Raw genomic sequence first — 21,346 nt, 5'->3', positions numbered from 1 at the left:
TGGCATTAGAGTGATTTGTGTGAATGTCTTATCTGCCCCACTAGACTTTGCATTTCATTTGGCACTATATCTCTAGTACCTAGCATGAGACTGATATTTATTGAATAAAGGACAAGTGGAGATAGGACGGCATTATGGACTTGGAGCCAAATCAAAGGAAGCCATATGAAGTTATTGGTGAGGAAGGGGAATCCAGTATTTCCTACAGAATGTTTATTAGGTTGATCAGGTTTCTGTCATGAGAGGGTAAAGAGGGTCTGTTTCCCTTTAAAAAGTAAGTAATGTGGGGCGCCTGGGTGGCTCAGTGGGTTAAAGCCTCTGCCTTCGGCTCAGGTCATGATCTCAGGGTCCTGAGATCGAGCCCCACGTCGGGCTCTCTGCTCAGCGGGAGGCCTGCTTCCTCCTCTCTCTCTGCCTGCCTCTCTGCCTACTTGTGATCTCTGTCTGTCAAATAAATAAAAAAAAAAAAAAAAAACTTAAAAAAAAAAAATAAAAAAATAAAAAAAAAGTAATGAATTTTCCTTCTATAATCATCAATATTTTCTTAAAAGCAAAGGTGGGGGGCTTCTAGTTTTTACTCTGCATGGTTTAGCCCTGGCTTAAATTATCCTCAAGGGAAAAGGGCGGACTATCCCTTATGAGAAAATATCAGACCACATGTATTGTAAATAATGTGCAAATATCACCCTACCCCCAACTAAACTATATGGTCCTCAAGGGCAAGAATGAATTCTGAACTTCCTGTATAAATGTTTTCTTTGCTCCAATGGGGCATGTCTGCATGCACGCACGCACACAAACACACACATACACAAATGCACACAGCCTTTGAGGTGCTGAGCAAAACAATAGTTATACTCAATACTTCACTGATCAGTGTCCTGTGAGACCCTCATAGTGGAATTCTGTAAAATCAGGACAGGAAGGGACAATATGACGGCAAATCTCCTCTTACCAGACCCGCTTCTAATGACTATGAAGGCAAGAGTCATTGCCTGATCACACAACTCACCAGCCAGAATTTGCAGGCCTGGTTAAGAGATTGCTACTCCCAGCCTTGGAAAGGAGGGGCTTGCTACCATGTTGTGGCCTGAGGGGATCAGTTGCAGCATATTGGCTTATACTCTGCACCAAAGGATGCAGGCACCAAAGGGAAACACACAGCGTAAGAGGTTTTGATTAAACTTGTATCTTTGACATTCAGTCTAGAAACATGCATTCCCCTGTGATGGAGAGAAAAAAATTCAAGCAAGCCATAGGAAATCAAAGGCTCCCTTTATTTCTTCGCCACTTTTGAGCAATCTTTCCAAAGTTGTGGGAATTACCAATGATGAGTATTTCTGCCTGTCACTCTTCCTTTGGAAATATCACCACAAAAGAGAGGTGGGCCTATATGTTTAGACCTAGGGCCATACAAAGGACAGAGACACCACACTGAAGATACCACCAAATGTGATCACTATGACTGACTGGCAGAATTGGGGTCTGTGAGTGTATTGGCTAAAGGGCTTTAGGGATATTTTGGGGGGGTTCCCTTCGTATAATTGACACATTACACTGTAGAAGTTTAAGGTGTACAGCCTAATTACTCATATATAAGACTGAGAAATGATGACCAAAACAAGCTTAGTTAACATCCATCATCTCATAGATACAAAAATATAGAGAAATGGTTTATTCCCTCTGATGAGAATTTTAGGGTCTACTCTCTTACCAAGTCTCCTATGTATGGTAGTACATCAGTGTTAGCTATAGTCATCATGTCACACATTACCTCCCCAGTACCTATTTCTCTTATAACTGGAACTTTGTGTCTTTTGACTACCTTCCTTCAACTCCCTCAGCCACCAGCCACCCCACCTCTGGTAACCACAAATCTGATCTTTTCTGAGTTTGGTATGTGTGGGGTTTTTTGTCTTAGATCCTACAAGTGAGATCATACACTATTTGTCATCGTCTGACATACTTCCCTTAGCGTTATGCCCTCCAGGTAGAGTGCTTTGTTTATGAGAGAGTTAAAGTCAAATGCACACTTTCCAAAAGGATGTATGCCCAACCACAGAAAAAAAATCAGGTACTATAACTTTCCAACTAACCAGCAACTGGGCTGACCCCCAAAGCCGTTTCCTCCCTCATCAAAAAGGATCGTGCAGCTACCTCCCAACTAGATCTATCCAGGTAATTACAGTCTTATCCAGGACTGTAAATCTTTCCTTTCCAAATGTACTCCTGTCAATTTGGGAAGTGGGGATGGGAACAGAATATGTAGGAACATGGCTGTGCTCTTGGGAATCAGCTTTTAAATGTATAATTGCAGACAAACTGCACCAGCGACTGAGCTTAAAAGGTGTTTGAAGGAGGGGGGTTTAGGAAACCAGATTTATCCACAGGCCACTGCTAAGTTTCATTTGAATTTTTGGCCCCGGTACCTCAGCTCATAGATGGCTCAAAAGGCATCTGATCTTGTCATCTTGCCCTGAGGAGTGGACACAACCACTGCCTTCACCTTTAGATGAAATCTTGCATTAAAACAAGAGGCTATGTGACTGAAAAAGAAAGAAACTGCCCCCAAGCTGGAAAGCCCATTGGGAACTTGCATGCTTAGCATCTTAGGTCAGATTTCCTGAGGAATGAGGACGAGTGACCTTGCCAAGTTCTAAGGAAACCCCTTAGAAATCAGGAAAGGTGATCCAATGGGGCCGAGTTGCTGTCGACGGATGTGAAACAGAGAGGAACTGCCAGCCGAGTCTAGGCTGTTGGGACCCCAGTCTCCCTGGTGAGGAAGGCAGCTTCCTTCTATCTGCTGCCTAGAAACACCTCCCTACAGGGAAAAGCAACTTGGTATCTTGGGAAAATTAAAGGTAGACATTGTTTTCCTCTCCTGGAAGGAAGACCAGGCAGACAAGGTTGATGCTGTGCTGGGCATTTCAGCCCTTCCAAGGCCCTTTCTCATCAGGGCTCTGCATTTTGCAGCCAGAGCCCCAGAACAGGCCATGGGCAAAGGGGATGAGCAGGGGCCTGGATTCTGCCATTAACCCCAGGCATAAACAGCACCCTTCAGCTTTTCCTTGATAATGAGGCCTGGGCTGCATAGCAGCAACACACCAACACCCATTTTGAAGAATACCCCGTTAAACAAAGGATGCCTCCAATTAAATAATGGGGCTTGGCATATCTGTGATATCAACTGACCTATTTGATTGTTTTCATTTGCGTATGTGACTGTAGCCCCAAGTTCAGTTCTATCAGATAAAATAAGGTCCAGCCCCTTTGCCGATGCCTACCAAACACTGGTCTGGGTTTTAAAATTTGAGCAACTACCCAGGCTGAGTTCTTTAAAACCTAGTGAACTAACACTAAATCACTATGCCATTTTGCGTAATTGTCAGAGGAGGAAATAGTAGAGCCAGTCTTCGCCTTTGTGTCCAGGCTGTATTCTGCTCACTTTGGGTAAAAAGAATATAATTGTTTAACATTTTAAAAGGAAATAAAAGTGCTTAAATATTTTGTAATTTGCAACTTGAAAAGAAAACAGTAATGGGTTTCCAAGTGCATGTCTTTACTTTTAATGAAGTGTTTATTTTTCATGGTTCTGTTGACAATAAAAGAACAGCTCCACATCAAAAGCCTTCAGGGAAGCAGTTTCCATTTGGAGGACAGAGAGATTGCCAATCATTCTGATTTTTTTTTTTATAAAGTAAACTCGCTAGACTATATTTCCGGGTATAGGTTATTGCCTATTATCCCAGGTAATTATTTTTTTTGTCTCTTACTCATATAGGCAAATTACAACACATTATGTACTATATTACAGAAAGATTTTTTTAAAAAAAAATTAACTGACACTGAGATCAGGGGGCTCCAGAATGTTTTAATGAACATGTTTCCATTATCCTCTGTGTTCATTTTGTTGGAAGAATGATTCATTCATTTCAAATTTGGCAACTTAAACAGCAGCAAATATAATTTTCCTATCACAATGCAAAATCAGTTTATTGCCCTTCCAGACGTTGGGGGCCGGTTGTGCCTCCCGTTCCTTTGCCAACAGCACCCTCTGCTGGTATTTGTTATCCATCACATCTAGTGGGATCGACCCAAATTGCAAACGGAGGCCTCCCTGCAACATTACACACAGCAGGACATGATTCATAAATCAGTTTTCCACCCTGGTGATTCATTACCAGATATATTTTTTCTGCAAAACAGCACAGCTCAAGGAAGTCATCAAGAATTCAGAAGCTGCAAGAAATACCTTCGTTTGATTAATCATCTCTCTGACCTTTTTCTTCTTATTGAACAAGGTTAATAATACTTGTTATCACTCAAAGTTAAACTGTATTAGCTGCCAAGTGATTTTTATTTGCAAAGGCCTGTTATCCCTGCCAAGAGGCTTCAAAGTTGGGATTGGTTACATTCCTCAGGTATGACCCCGAGGGACATCTGACCAATGCAACGTTTCCCACCGGAGAGGTCAGCAGCTTCCACAGTGACCTGGAGAAGCTGACGAAAGTGGAACTAGATACTTCCAACCGGGAAAATGTCCTCATGTCAACCAACTTGACCGCAACTAGTACCATATATATTTTAAAACAAGGTAAGGATGCTTCCCACTTCACCTGACTGTAGAGGTACCGTTCTTAATTTCTACCATCAAACTTCTGCCCACCGTTAATAAATAGAATTCCCTTCTGGCTGAGAAGATGGCTTCTTCTCCTTATTTTCCATCTATGGGGGCTGAAACCCAAATAAAATCACACCATTCACAAAGTTCACGTAGCAACATTGGACCACATCTCTATGGGAGCGGAGAGGTTCAATCCCTGCCAAATCTGCTCTCCCTTCAAGTCATTTCCCAGCACCCAGCTGTTTGTAAAGCTCTTTTAGGCTCTGATTGGGTTATATTAAAGAAATGAAGTCTGTGCCCCGTCTGAGATTAGCATTCTAAATCAATGCTGACGTGGGTGAATAACATGGATGAATGGGGATGCACACCGAGGAAGAATATAAGTGAAACGAGAGAATTAAAGTCTCGTTCTAGTCAGTGAGAAGAGTATGAAGAAAAATGAAGGGGGGCAGGGATCGAAGGAGGGAGAGTGAGAGAAGGAAGGGAGGGACGGAGGGAGCGAAGGAAGGTTGCATTTGGAAGAAATGTCTCAGGGGCTGGAGGGACACGGACACAGAGAAATTGTTTTCTCTCTGCGCAGTCATTAAGGACTCTTGTTAGGTTGTGGGTCCAGACACAGAACTGCCCAGAGTTCAGGTTCACTCTAACAGGATGAGTAGCAACCTTTGTCAGTGTAACCATTTTGCGGGGTGTGGCAACCATGCCGCGTTCCCAGGCATGGCATCCCCAGGATGCCCAGCTGAACTTCAGCCTCTTCTCCTTCTAGCTTCCAGCATATCAAACTGAGGAGGCCAACCCACCAAGTCAGAGAAGGATTTCGTGAGGGAGTTCTTTTAAAAAGAAAAAGACAAGCCAGAAACAGCCTCCAGTATTAGACAGGAATCTTTTATCCAAGAAACAAGATAGCCTCGCTATGCGAATAACAAGACCCAAACGGACAGAGAGTGCGTGTGGCTGTGAGAGTGGTGGTCTAGCCCAGAAGGCATTTGGGTCCACAGCAACCCACCTGCTCTTCCTTCCCCACACTTGCCTCCGGAATCTAAACTTGTCTCTCCTCTGCTTCCTGCACTTCCCTTTTTTTCCCCTTGTCCTGCTTTGCTCCTCTGCCTACAGAAAACACCCAGAGTACCTATCGGGTGAGTCCGGACGGCTCCCTACGTGTGACCTTTGCCAGCGGGATGGAGATCAGCCTCAGCTCAGAGCCCCACATCTTGGCCGGGGCAGTCAACCCCACCCTGGGCAAATGCAACATCTCCCTGCCGGGAGAGCACAATGCAAACCTCATCGAGTGGCGGCAGCGCAAGGAGCAAAACAAAGGCAACATTTCAGCTTTTGAAAGGAGACTGAGGGTAAGGCTTGACCGGATGCGAGATACAGAACTTCTGTTTTCTGTTTGAAAACCACAAAGCTGCCCTAATCCAAAGTCCCATTGCAACAAAGCTTTTCTAGGTGACTGACTAGCTTACATGATATACTAATTCAAGAGAGGGTGCTAATGGCTGATAATGGTTCAGTATCCTTAAATGAACATTCTAATAGGAGCTTTCTTTGTCATTAGCCAGCTAAAGTGCTCTAATAGTAGCAATTTCAGGCACCAAGAAAGTCTGGGTGGAGAAATGTGTTGAGTCAGGAGGTCCCCCAGAATCCCTCACAGCATGCCTGGGAGATGTTATCTGGTTCACTACCTTGACCCAGCTCCCTGCTTTGGGAGTAGTTTATACTTGGTGTGGAAAGACCAGGCAGGCGCACACGCAAGGATGCAAGACGTAAGGCAACATTTGGACAAAGGCAAATTAAAAAGGAAAAGTCAGTGAATGAATGATATCATTCCCGTGAATACATTACTAAAGGCCAGAAGGGTAAATGACCAGTACTGCGAGTGGACTAGTGGTGCTCTGAGAGCTGCCCAGAGGAAATTAAAGGTTTTGGGGGAGAGGGGGTTCAAGTCCTCACCAAGCACAATTCACTGCAGTTAGCCAGAGGTCTCTGTCAAACCTGTCTTTCTGCAGCACACAAAGCCTACAATCACCGCAGCACTGTGTCTACCTGTCCCTTATTAAGCATTAACCAATGTTCGGATGATATGACCAACTTTCCAAATATAGTAACATTCAATATCAGCCCCAGAGCAACTGCCAGCTCAAGGGAAACAATCACTCACAATTGAGGCCAGGCCAGCTTTAAGCACCTGTGTCAAGCTGGGAGACCTGGGATGCTTGCATTTTCTTCACTCACGGTACAAATTCGCTCACAGTGAAAATATGGTAACCTTCAGGCTGTGGAAATACAATGAGAGACAACCACCCAGTCCCAGCACAAAACAGTCCAACGAGTCCAAAGGCATGATATGGACAAAATAATGCATGACAGTACTCTTTTTCAATCATTTCTGTTGGTGACACATAGACACAGACTTCAGTGGCCTTCATAATGCCACTAAAAGTTGTCTACATGTGCAAGTCAATTTGCATGTTTTGATTCTATCGGCAATCTCTATCAGAACATAGATGGGCCCACTGATGGGCCACTGAATTGAGAAGTAAAACCAGTGCACATAGTCACACACCTCTCTGTGTGGGAGGCAGTGAGGGTTTCTGTCAGAATTCTAGAAATGGGATCTCCTTGGTAGAGCTCTAAGTGGGGAAGTTAGTTGACCTGGCTTAAGAAATGCGTTTATTGGGGCACCTAGGTGGCTCAGTCGGTTAAGCATCTGACTCTTGATCTAGGCTCAGGTCTCAGTCTCAGGGTTGTGAGTTCAAGCCCTGTATTAGGCTCCATGCTGCGTGTGGCGCTTACTTAATTAAAGAGAAGGAAAAGAAATGCCTTTATTTTCTTCACCTGTGAAATGAAAATATCACACTAGAGCAAATGGCTTATCAACCTCATGCATTCGCCATAGAATAATTGTATCAAAGAAATGATCTCTTAGTGCCTCCCCCAGTTTTTAGCCTCAATAAAACATTACAAACCATATCATATACTATGTGCCTTTGGGTTTTCCCATTCTTTAGGATAACCCATCCTGTACTACGTGATTTTGGGATTTTCCACTTTCTAAGCTAACCCACCATTTTCTCCCTTCCATGTGCACAGATAATGAAGAAATTCCAAACTATAATTCACACCTCATATCCCAAAGTGTTCTTAATGTTGAAAAACTAATGGCCATAAAACATTTGGGGGATCTTTACTATAAGGATTGAAGTGTTATTTGCTGAATTCTATTTATAATCGACCCATTTCGGGGGCGCCTGGATGACTCAGTTGATTGTGCAACTGCCTTCAGCCCGGGTCATGATCCTGGAGTCCTGGGATCGAGTCCCGCATCAGGCTCCCTGCTCAGTTGGGAGTCTGCATCTCCTTCTGACCCTCTCCCCTCTCCTGCTCTCTATCTCATTCTCTCTCTCTTTCTCTCAAATAAATAAATAAATAAAAATACACAAAGAGAAAACAAAATTTTTAAAAAATAATTGACCCATTTCCCTTCCTGTGGTATAGTTGAGCAGATTTGTGAAACCGGTTATAAAGGCAACAAATTCAGGACCTTTTCTTCTATGTGACTTCCAGGGTACTTCCTGAGGTCCTGCGACAGAATGGAGCCCCTCCTCAGCTGAGTGGTGTTACCATGCATGTCCCTAGAAACCTAACGGCAATCCTCGACATGTTTAGTGCCTTAGAGTTAACAAAATACTTTCACAGCCAGGATTTTATTTGATCACCACAACCATCAATTGTTATTCCCAACTTACAGATAAGGAGACTAAGGCCCAGAGAGGTTAAGTGATTTGCCCAAAGTCAAACAGCTATTAAGGATCAGAATCAGCCCTCAAATGCAGGTCTTCACGGAGCGCAGCACTCTTTCCACTACATGATGCTGTGCTGCCTTGTTCCTTAAAATAATTAATCTATAAATCATTGCCCCACTCAGTGGAGCCACCTTGGCAAGGCCTGACTCCTCATTTCAATGCTGACAAAAAGAGACAAATAATCGACTCTAATGTACTGGCAAGTGTGGGTGGAACAGGACAACTGGCTGGCCTCCAGGCAGAGAAAGTGGGGAAGAGGCCAGAGAAGGGAAGCTGTTTAACTGGCTGATTCTTACCTTCTCTCCCCATCCTGATGCACTTTGTTTACACTGATGCCTCAGTTTCCCCAGATTAGGCAAGTCCGATTTAATGGAGGGATATGCTCCCCTGACGTAGGTGCGAACCTGGTTTTGACAAGGGAAAATCCTCTTTCCCCGCTGAGTTTACTATTGCAGAGACGGTGCCCCTTCATTTCTGGTAGCTTTTCAAGGGGCAAGCAGATAGCGTTACGAGATGTAACATTCTCTCTTCCTGGGCCGGATAGACAGGGACCCATTTGTAAGCATACATGTAAAGAATAAGGCTCTCCGATGCCCTCAAGTACCTCAAGGCCTCGGACTCAATCATTTATTTCTCCTGGTGGAGCAGCCATTCCAGAGCAAGGGCAGGTAGGGGTACCAGGGCTCTTGAGACAGAATCCCAGGTCCAGAGAGTCCCACAACATAGAAACCCCTGCTGTACCATAGGAAATAGGACTCCTCTTTGAAAAACCAAACAAAGATGTGATTGGGATTTTTAAATGTGCTTGAGCATCAGGTCATAAAACACTAATTGTTCAGGCACAAAATGACAGATTCATTTAAAGGCCCATTGGGTAAGATGATGGGCATTCCAAAAAGCTACCTATCACATCGACCCTAGACCTTCTAGCTCAAAGAAAACGCAGAGAAGGATAGACTTCTCTTGGAGATCAAGCAACAAGCGTTGCTCTTCTCCGATGACTGGTGGGGGTTTTGCACACAAAGTCAGGGTCCCCTTCAAGGTGAGCAAGGCAGACTGCTGAAAAACATGATATTCTGCTCAGCCTGGGCAGGCAAGGGATTTGTTACCTCTGGGCCGTCCTTCACCAGCTCCATTAAGTGAAATAAATCACACTAACATCCTGAGATTTCCTTTATTTTAAAAATCCATTTCCCCCCAACCTGAGGTGTGTCTGAATCATCTTCCTTGCAAAGTACTTTTACATCCATTCCGTGTATCTGTGTCTGCTGCATCAGCCTGTCCCCATAAATGCATTTCCCCGGACAATGACGAAATTAGAGATTAGATCACAGTGGAAGCCATTGGGAAAGAATTGGACATTCACCCACAGCAAACCAGTTTAGGAACTTCACCCAGCTTGCACCTTGCCACCTCCATGGATAATAAAACCATTCTAGGAGACATAACCCAGCACTGGATCCCAGAGTTTTTCACAAGATTTCACAGACTGAGATGTGAGGTTACAGCAAAACCCTTGCCCTGCAGTCTCCTTTATGAAAAGAAAAAAAAAAAATCCAGGAAGCTTAGCACTTCAAACCAAAGTCATAAAATCAAGTAAGATGATTATGTGTTTACAAGCAAAATGAAGCAAAGACTAATCTAAAACCTCACAATTGATTTTTGTCCCCTCTCCACTCAAAGATAACTGAGAACGGGGTAGATTGGTTTTTCAGCGCAACATGTTTATACGTGATCTGAGCTCTGAAAGGGCAAACAAGCCCAGATACAACACAGAGTCCCAGGCTGACAAATGATGGGGAATTTGGGAGGCAGCCAAAAGGGTTCCAGCATCTCCCTCCATTCTCAGAAAATGCCTTTGCTGACAGGGCACTCAGCTGCAGGCTGCTGGGAGTTGGAGTTCACATCTGCTTCACGCTATTTTAACTTCTTTCTCCCCAGGTTTGGCTGGAGGGATTTATTTTGTGAAAATTTAGATAAGGAGGCTGCTTGCAGATAGATGAATCTACTTAAAAAATATATCTGTGGTTCTCAGCCCCAAGTAACAGTGGGTCTACCCCTAAGGAGTCACCAGGAGACAGGAGATTTCAGGCATCCAGGCAACTGGGCAGAGTTGGTTTTTTGGGGTCAGGAGATTCTTGGAATCATAGAAGCTACTCTATTTGTTAATCTTGAGTCAACTCCACTAAGATAACTAGAAAGAAAGTATTATTTCACATATTATTCCACATGCATATAAACATTAATGATTTGGTATAAAAAATTTCAAGTGTCTGTTGTTACAGTTAGACAAATGAATTCACCAACAGGAAAGTATTTCAACAAGAGCAAATTAATATAATGCAAAAAGCATCCAAGGTAAATGATATGGCAGAAGTCAGGTGAGTGGAATGAACAAGATTTTGAGGAAGAACTGGTATGCCTATAATCTTGTACCACTTTTCCCATCTATGAAATGAGGGATATGGGCTGTGCAATCTCTATCATTAGTAGCATTTTCACAACTGATCATAATTACAGCAGCTAACACTCACTGAGCTCTTACTATGTGTAATGCCATATGTGAACTCATTTACTACTCGTAACACTTTACCAGGTGCCTTCTATTGTTATCATTCTCATTTTAAAGATTAAGAGAGAAGCATAGAGACAGGGCACCTGGGTGGCTCAGTCGGTTAAGCGTCCAATGCTTGGTTTCAGCTCAGGTCATGATCTCAGGGTTGTGAGACTGAGCCCATGTCAAGCCCCACACTGGACTCAGCTCTAGGCATGAAGCCTGCTTAAGATTCTCTCTCTCCCTCTCCCTCTGCAACCTCCTCTCAAGAAAGAAAGAAAGAAAGAAAGAAAGAGGAAGGGAGGGAGGGAGGGAGGAAGTGAGAAAGAACGGAAGGAAAGAAGGAAGGAAGGAAGGAGGAGGTACAGAGAGGTCACACACAGCTAGTATGTGGTGATAGCAGAATTTGAACCCAGTCAGGTCAACTCAATAGCCCATGTCCCAAAATCCCTACTGGCAGTAAGATTTTGTGGGCTGTAAGGTAGGCAGAATGTCTTGGCAGTAAAAAAGAAAAAAGAGGTAAAAGGCAATTCCCGATGGGGTAGTAGCAGCTGATGCTAACATGAAATACATGCCCTGTTCATTTATTGGCAAATCTGTGAAATCAAGGAAGCCTAAGTTCGGTTTTGTCAACCTAATAATTATCAATAAAAAAATAAAACCTGTAGCATCGTACTGATTGATTTCTAAAAATCAAGTACTAATTACCTTAAAACCATTAGCATGTACTAATTTAAAATCAACTGGTACTTTTCTATCCATTCTCATAAATTCATGGAAATTAAATACAGTACATCTCCCAAACTGCGATGTGATTATTTGGCCCATCTCACTTACTCACCTTCTGACTTCTTCAGCAAAAGTTAACAGGTTAATTCAGTTGCACTGTGAGCTGAAATGCTAGACAGCATCCTTGAAAATTCAGCCTTCTCTTCTTTGTAGACGAAATCATGGGGCACCTGGATGGCTCAGTCAGTTAGGTGGCCAGCTCTTGGTTTCAGCTCAGGTCATCATCTCAGGGTCCTGAGATGGAGCCCTGAGTCAGCCTCTATGCTCAGCAGGGAGTCTGCTTGAGGATTTTTTTCTCTCTCTGCACCCCCCACCAGGCTCATGCTCAAGCACTCTCTTTGTGTCTAAAATAAATAAATAAATCTTTTAAAAAAAGAATCAACTGCCATAATCATACTTTACTTAGAGTTCAACACATTTTGTGTATGTGTTTTTATAGATATAATTATATATTGATATAATATAATAATAAGATATATAAATATATTCAGTTGAGCCATAGCAAATTGCCCTTTTTGTAAGCCAAAATCAGCCAAATACCAGCAAGCAACTTAATATATTTTTATCCTACTAATTAAATGAGTATTGAATTGGAAGGGTTGAAATGACTTTCTCTTAAGCAATTAAAACACAAATTCCTAGGAAGGAGAGAGAAAGGCTCTGAGTGGAGACAAAGGGCACTTTTCTTTGGAGATTCTGCCCATACCTACCCTTTCAAAGCACTTTGATTTCTGCTAGAAACACAACCCGTGGCTCCTCAGGGCACTTGCTTCCCTCTTTCTTTTCTGGTTCAAGTATGATCAAAAAGCAAGACTTTCTCCTTACTTCTCCTTAGCAAAGCTGAAAAAAAAATAGAAGGGAAACCAAAGGATGAATTAAAGCATAGATACTTCCTCCCCCATGAACAATTTTTACCAAATCCAGCTTTCTGATCGCAACATACATATGGATCATCAGTTGCCAAACTCAGAAGTCTCGTTCGATGTGCAACCTGTCCAAAGAGACCCCTTCTAACTTGGGGCTATTACCAAATTTCACCCCTTTCTATGGCCACTCTTTTCCAGCATGAGAATTGGTGTAGACTGTTTGGAGGAAGAGTGTGTTGGGGGAAAAAAAAAACAGTTTCCTTCTACCCTTCTAAGTTCTTTGGCTGGTGTAATAATTAAACTGACATAAAACAGATTAAGGGGAGGAAAACAGCGTAAGTTTAACAACATGTATACCTCGTATGCACACGAGAGACCCAGGAAAACTGAGTAGATCCCCAAATAGCTAAAGCCAATACCTTAAGTAACATCTCCAGTTAAAGACAAAAGATGTTGGAGATGGGGAGTCAGTTACAGGAAGTTACCAGGAAAGTGACAATAAACAAAGATGCAGTTGTTGTGCTGTTTTAAATCCTCACCTCCTAGTTGCTAAAAGTTTCTACAGATTTAGTGATTCCCCACTTTCTGGTACAGAGAGACACCCTTACAAATGGAAATTCCCTTATAAATGCAAATGAGTAACTTCACAGTTTTTCAAGAGCTTCTCCTGTGGCTGTTTCTTAAAAATAATCAGCCTAAAATAATCCTTAGGTCAAAGAAGCATATTTGCGGGTGGCAAATTCTGCTCCCATGCAAGTGGAAATAAAGATTGATGGCCCACACTTAGGTCAAAGGAGATTATTGTCTTTCAAGCAAACTAGTGTTTGTATGAATGTGAAGCTTTCCCAACCTTGCTTATGACCCCAACAATCATAGGCAATCAGCTTAAGTTTGGATTCCTGCCATAATGGCTGGAGCACAGAAGCACTCAAAGATGAGGATGGGAGAGCCCACCTGGACAAGCATACTCCTTCCCAGTCTTCTCACACGTAGTTTCCACAGGAGATTAAGGGGGACACTGTTGCATCTTTTACTCCTTCACTGCCTTTCAGCTCTTAGCCGAATTTTATAGTAACTTCTCTTTTGGGTTCCTTGACCCGATGCCAATGTGGGAGGTGGAGTTTCCCACACCACAAAGCAATCCTTGGGATACCAGCCGGCTGTCCTGCAATTCAGTTCAATTCTGGCACTATTTACCAAGAAACAGCATCCGATTCTGTGGGTTAAGGGTTCAGTCCTACAAAACTGCCTCCTGCCCGCTACTTCAGATGCCAGTCACCAAGTCTAAGTTGATACCAGTGCCTGATGGACTGGCTATAAATCAGAGATTCCCACAACCCTTTTGTTGGGTTTGATTAATTTGCTAGAGCAGCTCCGCGGAACTGAGGAATATTTTGTCTACAGGATTACCAATTTATTACAAAAGGATGTAACTCAAGAAGAACCGGATGCAAGTGATGTAGAAGGCTGGGTATGGGGAAAACGTGTGGAGCTTCCATGCTCTCAGGATGCGCCACTCTCCCAGCATCTCCACTTGTTCACCAACCCCGAAGCTCTCCAGCCTGCCCTTTGGGTTTTTCATTACTTAGGAATGATCAATTAAATCTTTGACCATTGGCAACTGATTCAACCTCCAGCCACTCCGCCCTTCTCCAGAGGTTTGGAGGGAGGTACTAAAAGTTCTAAGCTCTAATCATGTGGTTGATTTCCCTGGCAACCAGCTCCCATTCTTTGGTTACTTGAGGGCCCTCCACCGTCGCCTCATTAACATAACAAAAGGCAGCTTGATTAATCTTTTCACAGGAGATTCCAAGGGTTTTTGGAGCTCTGTGCCAGGAACAGGGTCCAAGACCAAATACATAGCCCTTATAAATCACAATATCACACCTTACAAACCTTTGAAAACATTTTTCAGCAATATCTGAATTTCAGAGTACATTATTCAGAAAAAGAGAAGCATGGTTGCCGACGAACTCACAAGCAGAGAGAGAACATTAGGCTGTCGTCCTCTGCTCGCTTTGTACCACTTAACAGTGATCCCTGCTTGTGTAACTGTAATGACTTTATTAAGAAATGTGTTCTTGAGTAGTAAACTTAATCTATCAGACAAATAAAACCACAGATTTAGTTGAACTGGAAATCACTTGTTACTTTGGCTCTTTAACTATCATTATAACATAAATTGTAACAGTTACAACCGTCTCTGGGAGTACATGGATATTTTACAGCTGTTGTAAATGAGCGTTATTACAGTTGGAGATATGTGGCTATAAAACCACAGGAAAGGTAGTTGAAGAAAGAGCACCTGGTTACGTATAGGTTTCCAAGCCCTGCGTATCAAAAGACAGAAAATATGTGCTTCACTATCACTTTTTAGGTAGTAACAGAAGGTTACTATATCTTTATGCACTACAACACTGCACACATTGGCTACAGATGGTTTAAAGAGTCATGATTCCCAATCTGTGTATGTCTCTATTCCCTGAATTAAACCTACCCCTGAGACTAACAGCATTTCCTTTCAAATAATTTAAGTATCTAATCTGTAGTCTTCTGCATAGAATTCATGGTGTGGAACATTTGATACATCATTTTTTTTTTTTTGCAGAAGCTCAAAATTAAGGGCAAATATTATTAGCTAGCTAATGAAGAAACTGAGCCAAAAGAGATTTTTTTTTTAAAGCAAAGTGCCATACCCCAGTAGAAAAATGAAAAAAACTTCATGAGCAGACAATTCATAGGAGACATACATGACACCAATAGACATTAAAAAAGGTTCGACCTCGGGTGCCTGGGTGGCTCAGTGGGTTAAGCCTCTGCCTTTGACTCAGGTCATGATTTCGAGGTCCTGGGATCCAGCCCAGCATCGGGCCCTCTGCTCAGCGGGGAGCCTGCTTCTCCCTCTCTCTGCCTGCCTCTCTGCCTATTGCGATCTCTCTCTCTCTGTCAAATAATAAAATCTTTTTAAAAAAACCCACTGCGTTACAAAAAAAAAAAGTTTCAACCTCACTAGTTATCAAACAAATGCAAATTTAAACCATAGTAGCATACCATTTTCCCACTCTCATATTGAGAAAAGTTTACTAACAATGCTAATACTTACTTGATGCTGGTAAAGATGGAATTAGATAGATTTCCCCTCCACCCACTGGTTAAGGGGAGTATAAATTTGTAGAAGCTTCGTGCACTATAAACTAATGACTCATGTTGAATCAGGAGCCTTTGATATGTTCTTATCACTTCACCTGGTAATTTCACTTTTTGAGTTCTCTATTAAGGAAATATTTATTTACAAATATGTTCAACAAAATATGAAATATGAAAAAATAATGGAAAATAAAAACTCTAACTTCCAACAATAGGAGAAAGAATAAATAATTATCATGTAAGAAGATACTATGCAACCATTAAAATCCACATTTTAAGCATATTTAATCATACAAGGAATGTTCAAGATAAAACATTAGCTAAACAGGAGGACATAGAAGTTTTAAGTACAATCCTCGTATTTTGGGAATGTATGAACAGATTATGCATAAAAGAGAGATGAATGGAACGCAGCCAAGTATTAACAGTGATTAACATTGGAGAGTGAGATTACAGGTCATTATTTTCTTTTTATATTCCTTTACTTTCCAATTTTTCTGCGATGAGAAAACATCACTTTTATGATGGAGAGTGGTGTTTGAAGAAATTATTTTGAAAACCAAAGTGAACAAGGGAAGACTGGACTTCGAAATGAGAATGGGGGCTTTGCAGTTGTAGGAGTGGAAAACTTTTCCCACCTTCTTTTCTAGGTTCTTTGGTTGGTCTAATAAAATTTACGTGAGACAGATTAATGAGAGAAAAACAAATTTAATTTTGTACTTATGAAGGCTCCACAAAAACACAAGAGGCTCAAAGACAGTCAAGGCAATATGAGGCTTATATACCATCCTGAACTAAGGAATGGGAGAGGGGCCTGGGGCTTCAAAGGGGAGGAGGGTCATTCACAGGACAAGAATAAGAGCAGATGTTTGGTAATTAGATGTTTGTTCTGCCATACAGATAGGTCATTCAGATACAAAGAAATCTCAGGTAATAGCTCTCTTCCTGACCCAGGCCCCCTATCTAAATTCTTTTAGGTGGTTAAGGAAGAGGTGAAAGTTTTTCTTGAGGCTGCTGGGTCTTGACTGACCTCAGCTGACAACACACATGCCAAAGTGGCATGTTATGGGTGGCATATCCTGCTCCCGTTCACAGTTGTCTGGCTACTAAGATAAAAAATTCTGTCTGGATCTTATATGTGGAATCATTAAAAAAAAAAAACTGAATTCAGGTACAGAGAATAGGTTAGTGTTTGGGGGGCAATGAGGGAAATAGGTGATGGTGGTCAAAAGTGTAAACTTTCAGTTATGAAATAAAGAAGTCCTGTGGGGGACACCTGGATAGCTTGGTCGGTTAATGCCTTCAGCTCAGGTCATGATCCCAGGGTGCTGGGATGGAGTCCCATGTTGGGCTCCTTGCTCAGCAGGGAGCCTGGTTCTCCCTCTGCCTGCTGCTCCCCCTGCTTGTACTCTCTCCCTCTCCCTCTCTGTCCTGCACTCTCTCTCTGGCAAGTAAATAAATGAAATTTAAAAAAAAAAAAGATTATTCAGAAGCCCTGGGGATATAATGGGCAGCATGGTGACTATAGTTCATAATGCTGTATCATATTTTTGAAAGTTACTGAGAGAGTAGGTATTTTTTTAAGATTTTATTTATTTATTTGAGAGAGAGAGTGTTAGAAGGATGAAGGGCAGAGGGAGAAGCAGACTCCCCGCTGTGCAGGGAGCAGGCCATGGGACTCCGGGATCACCACCTGAGCTGAAGGCAGACACTTAACCAACTGAGCCACCCAGGTGCCACTGAGAGAGTAGTTCTCATCACAGGTTGAAAGTTCTCATCACAAGAAAACAAATTGTAACATGTGTGGTGATGGATGTTAATGAGACTTACTGTGGTGATCATTTCACAATATATACAAATATTGAATCTTTGTGTTGTACACCTGAACCTAATATAATGTCAATTTTATCTCAGTTTAAAAAATAAAAATTTTGCAATAAAAAATTTTTAAAAAGCTGTTTTTGTACCAAGATTTTTAAATTGAACTCTTGAGACCCCTAGAGGTTTCACGATTGGGTTTCAGAGCCCCCTGGAGATTTTGTTTATAGTGTACAGGTGTGTGTTTATGTGCATTTTTCTGGGGACACAGTATGTAGCTTTAAGATATTTAAAAGGATCCTTGACCACAAAAATTAAAAATGAACATAAAGTTTAGCTGAGTAGCGAGTGAATCAGTTTAGTTCAACTATGATTAATGTAGTCAACGCCTAATGTTGGTTTTTTTCTCCCTTCCTCATTAGCCAAATATTTAACATTCTGTTCCGGATCCTGTTGACAATTTCTACAGATATAGATCTAGTACCCCAAACTATAATCACCTTGGAATCTGACACATGGACCCACTGAAAAGCCTAACCCAAATGAGAAAAGTAATCATCATATTTTTAAAATAACAATTACCAGTATTATTTTTACATTTCCCCAGGTACCTGTATATGTAATCTTATTTAATTCTTAGCACAACTCTGTGGTATGAAGTGATAATATCACTCCCATTTCACAGTTAAGAAAACTAAGCCCGGGATAAAAGAAATGACTGGTGCACAGACAAGCAGCTAATGAAATGGCTCCTGACTCCCAGGTCACTGCTGTTGACCCATTTCAAAGTCTCTGGTTTTTTGTTTGAAGGAGAACAGAATTTGCCACCCTAAAATATGCCTTTTGGACATAAAAATTATTTTAGGCTGATTTTTTTTCCTGAGAGTACGTGCACATTTGTGTGCATGCGCAGTTCCGGGGTGGTGGGGCAGAGGTGGAGGGAGAACCCCCAGCAAGCTCTACGCTCAGGGCCTGGAGCTCCACCAGGAGCCTGATCCCACCAGCTCCAGATCATGATCGCAAGATCATGACCTGAGTCAAAGCCAAAAGTGAGCGGCTTAGCCGACTGAGCCACTCAGGCACCCCTGGGCTGATTTTAAGAAACAGCAGACACAGAAGCTCTGAAAACTGAGTAGAAGTTTACCCTTTTGTAAGAGGCCTCTATGTAAGGGAAAGCTCCATTTGCAAGGGTGTCTTCCTCTCTGCACCAGAAAAGGGAGGATGGCTTTAAGTCTCTGGAAACTCCCATCAGTGGGAAAGGCGAGGACCTAAATCTGCATAACTGGACTTCCCTCCTCCCCACCCCCAACATCTTCTTTTGTCTTTAGCTCCAGGTGGCTTTAAGTGGCTGACTTCAGGATTGTGAATGCACTTGATGAGAGGAAACAAAACAGCGCTAAAAATGTGTCTCGTATCTGTTTTGTAGGCCCATAACCGAAACCTGCTCTCCATAGATTTTGATCATATAACTCGCACGGGAAAGATCTACGATGACCACCGGAAATTCACCCTTCGAATTCTTTATGACCAGACTGGACGACCTATTCTGTGGTCTCCTGTAAGCAGATATAATGAAGTGAACATCACATATTCACCTTCGGGATTGGTGACGTTTATTCAGAGAGGGACGTGGAATGAAAAAATGGAGTATGACCAGAGTGGAAAAATAATTTCGAGAACTTGGGCTGATGGCAAAATTTGGAGCTATACCTACTTAGAAAAGGTAAATATGTCGGGAAAATAAACTAGTTTTGAGTTTCTGAATAAGAATATTGAAAATGGCCCTAAATTACCAATCATGGTAAAGAGACGTACAGGAGCCTATTCTGGCTGTTCTGCTCTGTAGAAGTAAAAACAACAACAAAATGTACCTATAAGGATAAGCAGCTTTTCTGTTAAAAACGTCTCCCAACCCCACACTCTGCCAGGTACTCTTGCAAACTGAAGTCAGGATAATGGCTTAGCTTTCTCCTCATTTGAGCGTATTTGTTCATGCTCTTGAAAAGGTATCCTTATTATTATGAAAGCTCATACTGAGGTAAAATAGGTACAAAATTATAAAATTGTGTGTTAATGTATCTCAGCTCTGGGGAAGAGCCTCTTAGAGGATACGGAATTCTAATTTTGTTGGGATAATCGGTGAAGTTTTAGTAAGTATACATTTGAGGACTAATCTTCACAAGTAATCAATCCGAGCAAATGATGGCAGTGGGGCTTCATTGGTAATAGTCCTTTGTGTGTACAGTGAGTCTCCAACAGCACCCATAATGGGAGCCTGTGGGCTCCTGTCTGGTGGAAATAGACAAGGATTTTAATCCCATCCCTGGAACCATTTGTCAAACAGCCCGCACAGGGCAAAATCAGTAGCAGAGAACAATAAGAGAGAATGATTTCCATCTACCATCTCAATTTCTGATGTCCTAAGATGACATCTCTTATTTCCCAAATCTGTCCATTCAACTGAATTCACCAGTCCTGAATTAATTCCTGGAAAAACTGAAAAAATGTTTTCCCTTGAGGATTCAAGGGTGATCGGTGCACGTTAACCCCTAGAAGTTCTTACAGAAGTCATAGGAGGTTATAGCTCACATGACAGAATTTCACTATTTGTACCCAATAATGTCAGGCCTTTTTGACACACTCCCCAAAGTTTTGGGTGGGGGGGGGGGAAGTGTGCCAGTGGTTGTATGTCATTATAAAACTATAATACAACTTCCCAGAGGCAGTTGCTGGGGAACTTGCCAAGTTGGAAATGCCTAGGAGATAAAGCAGAATTTTGCTTGGGAACCAGGGTAAAGAAGAGAGTTCTCTGTTCTGTCCACCCCTTGTCTACTGAAGAAATAGAACAAATTCATAATCTGTACTCTACACTGGGAACATCTGAATCTTATAGAGTGGGTCTTTCCTCTTGAATTTTGGTAATAAGAATGATCTGCAAAAATCCTATGGCTCATGTCCACAAAGCACTAAACCTGGCACAAAGTTCCCCAAATCCAAATATTTGGTGGTATATTTATAAGGGCAATGCATGTAATAATGACCTTCATATAAAAAAAAAGATACCGGGAGGAGTCAAGATGGCGGAGAAGTAGCAGGCTGAGACGACATCGGGTAGCAGGAGATCAGCTAGATAGCTTATCTAACCATTGTGAACACCTATAAATCCAACGGGAAATCGAAGAGAAGAAGAGCAACAATCCCAGAAACAGAAAATCGATCACTTTCTGAAAGGTAGGACCTGCGGAGAAGTGAATCCAAAGCGACGGGAAGATAGACCCCGGGGGGAGGGGCCGGCACCCGGCAAGCGGCGGAGCGACGGAGCACAAAACCGGGACTTTTAAAAGTCGGCTCCACTGGGAGACATCGCTCCAGAGGCTAAACTGGGGGGAAACCCAGGCGGGGTCAGCATAACCCCAGGACCCGCGGGGTCACAGAAGGACTGGGGGTGTCTGAGTGCCGCAGAGCTCGCAGGTATTAGAGCGGGGAAGCCGGCTATAGCGACAAAGCCGAGGAGTGAGCTCTAAGCCCGGGGTTACCTTGTGCCGGTCGCAGGCTGGGTGGGCTCAGAGCGCGGCCGGAGGCCACGGAGACAAAAGCGACCCGGCGCTTTTCTCCAGCTCCAACAATTGACTGCTTTCCTCGAGGCGCGACCGCAAGCCAGGGAGGCGGGGCTATTGGGCGCTTTGCTCTGAGAGCGCACTGAGGAGCGGAACCCCAAGCTCTCGGCTCCTCCGGGCCGAGA

General features: G+C 42.6%; 1 protein-coding gene across 3 annotated transcripts in view; it reads left to right on the top strand.

Moving 5' to 3' along the window:
* Window positions 1-21,346, top strand: part of TENM1 (teneurin transmembrane protein 1) — a gene marked incomplete at both ends in the record, with an annotated part of 555,572 nt that overhangs the window by 518,712 nt on the left and 15,514 nt on the right. For all 3 annotated transcript variants that reach the window (XM_080831205.1, XM_080831204.1, XM_080831203.1), the window contains 3 exons: window positions 4,422-4,594; window positions 5,738-5,973; window positions 19,031-19,327. In XM_080831205.1, the coding sequence (XP_080687331.1) occupies window positions 4,422-4,594; window positions 5,738-5,973; window positions 19,031-19,327 (706 nt within the window). The remainder of the gene's footprint in view (window positions 1-4,421; window positions 4,595-5,737; window positions 5,974-19,030; window positions 19,328-21,346) is intronic.

The sequence above is a fragment of the Martes martes genome, assembly GCF_963455335.1.
Source record: "Martes martes genome assembly, chromosome: X".
NCBI classification, from domain to species: Eukaryota; Metazoa; Chordata; class Mammalia; order Carnivora; family Mustelidae; genus Martes; species Martes martes.
Note: the sequence above shows the minus strand (reverse complement) of the source record. Positions and strands in the feature narration are given on the sequence as shown.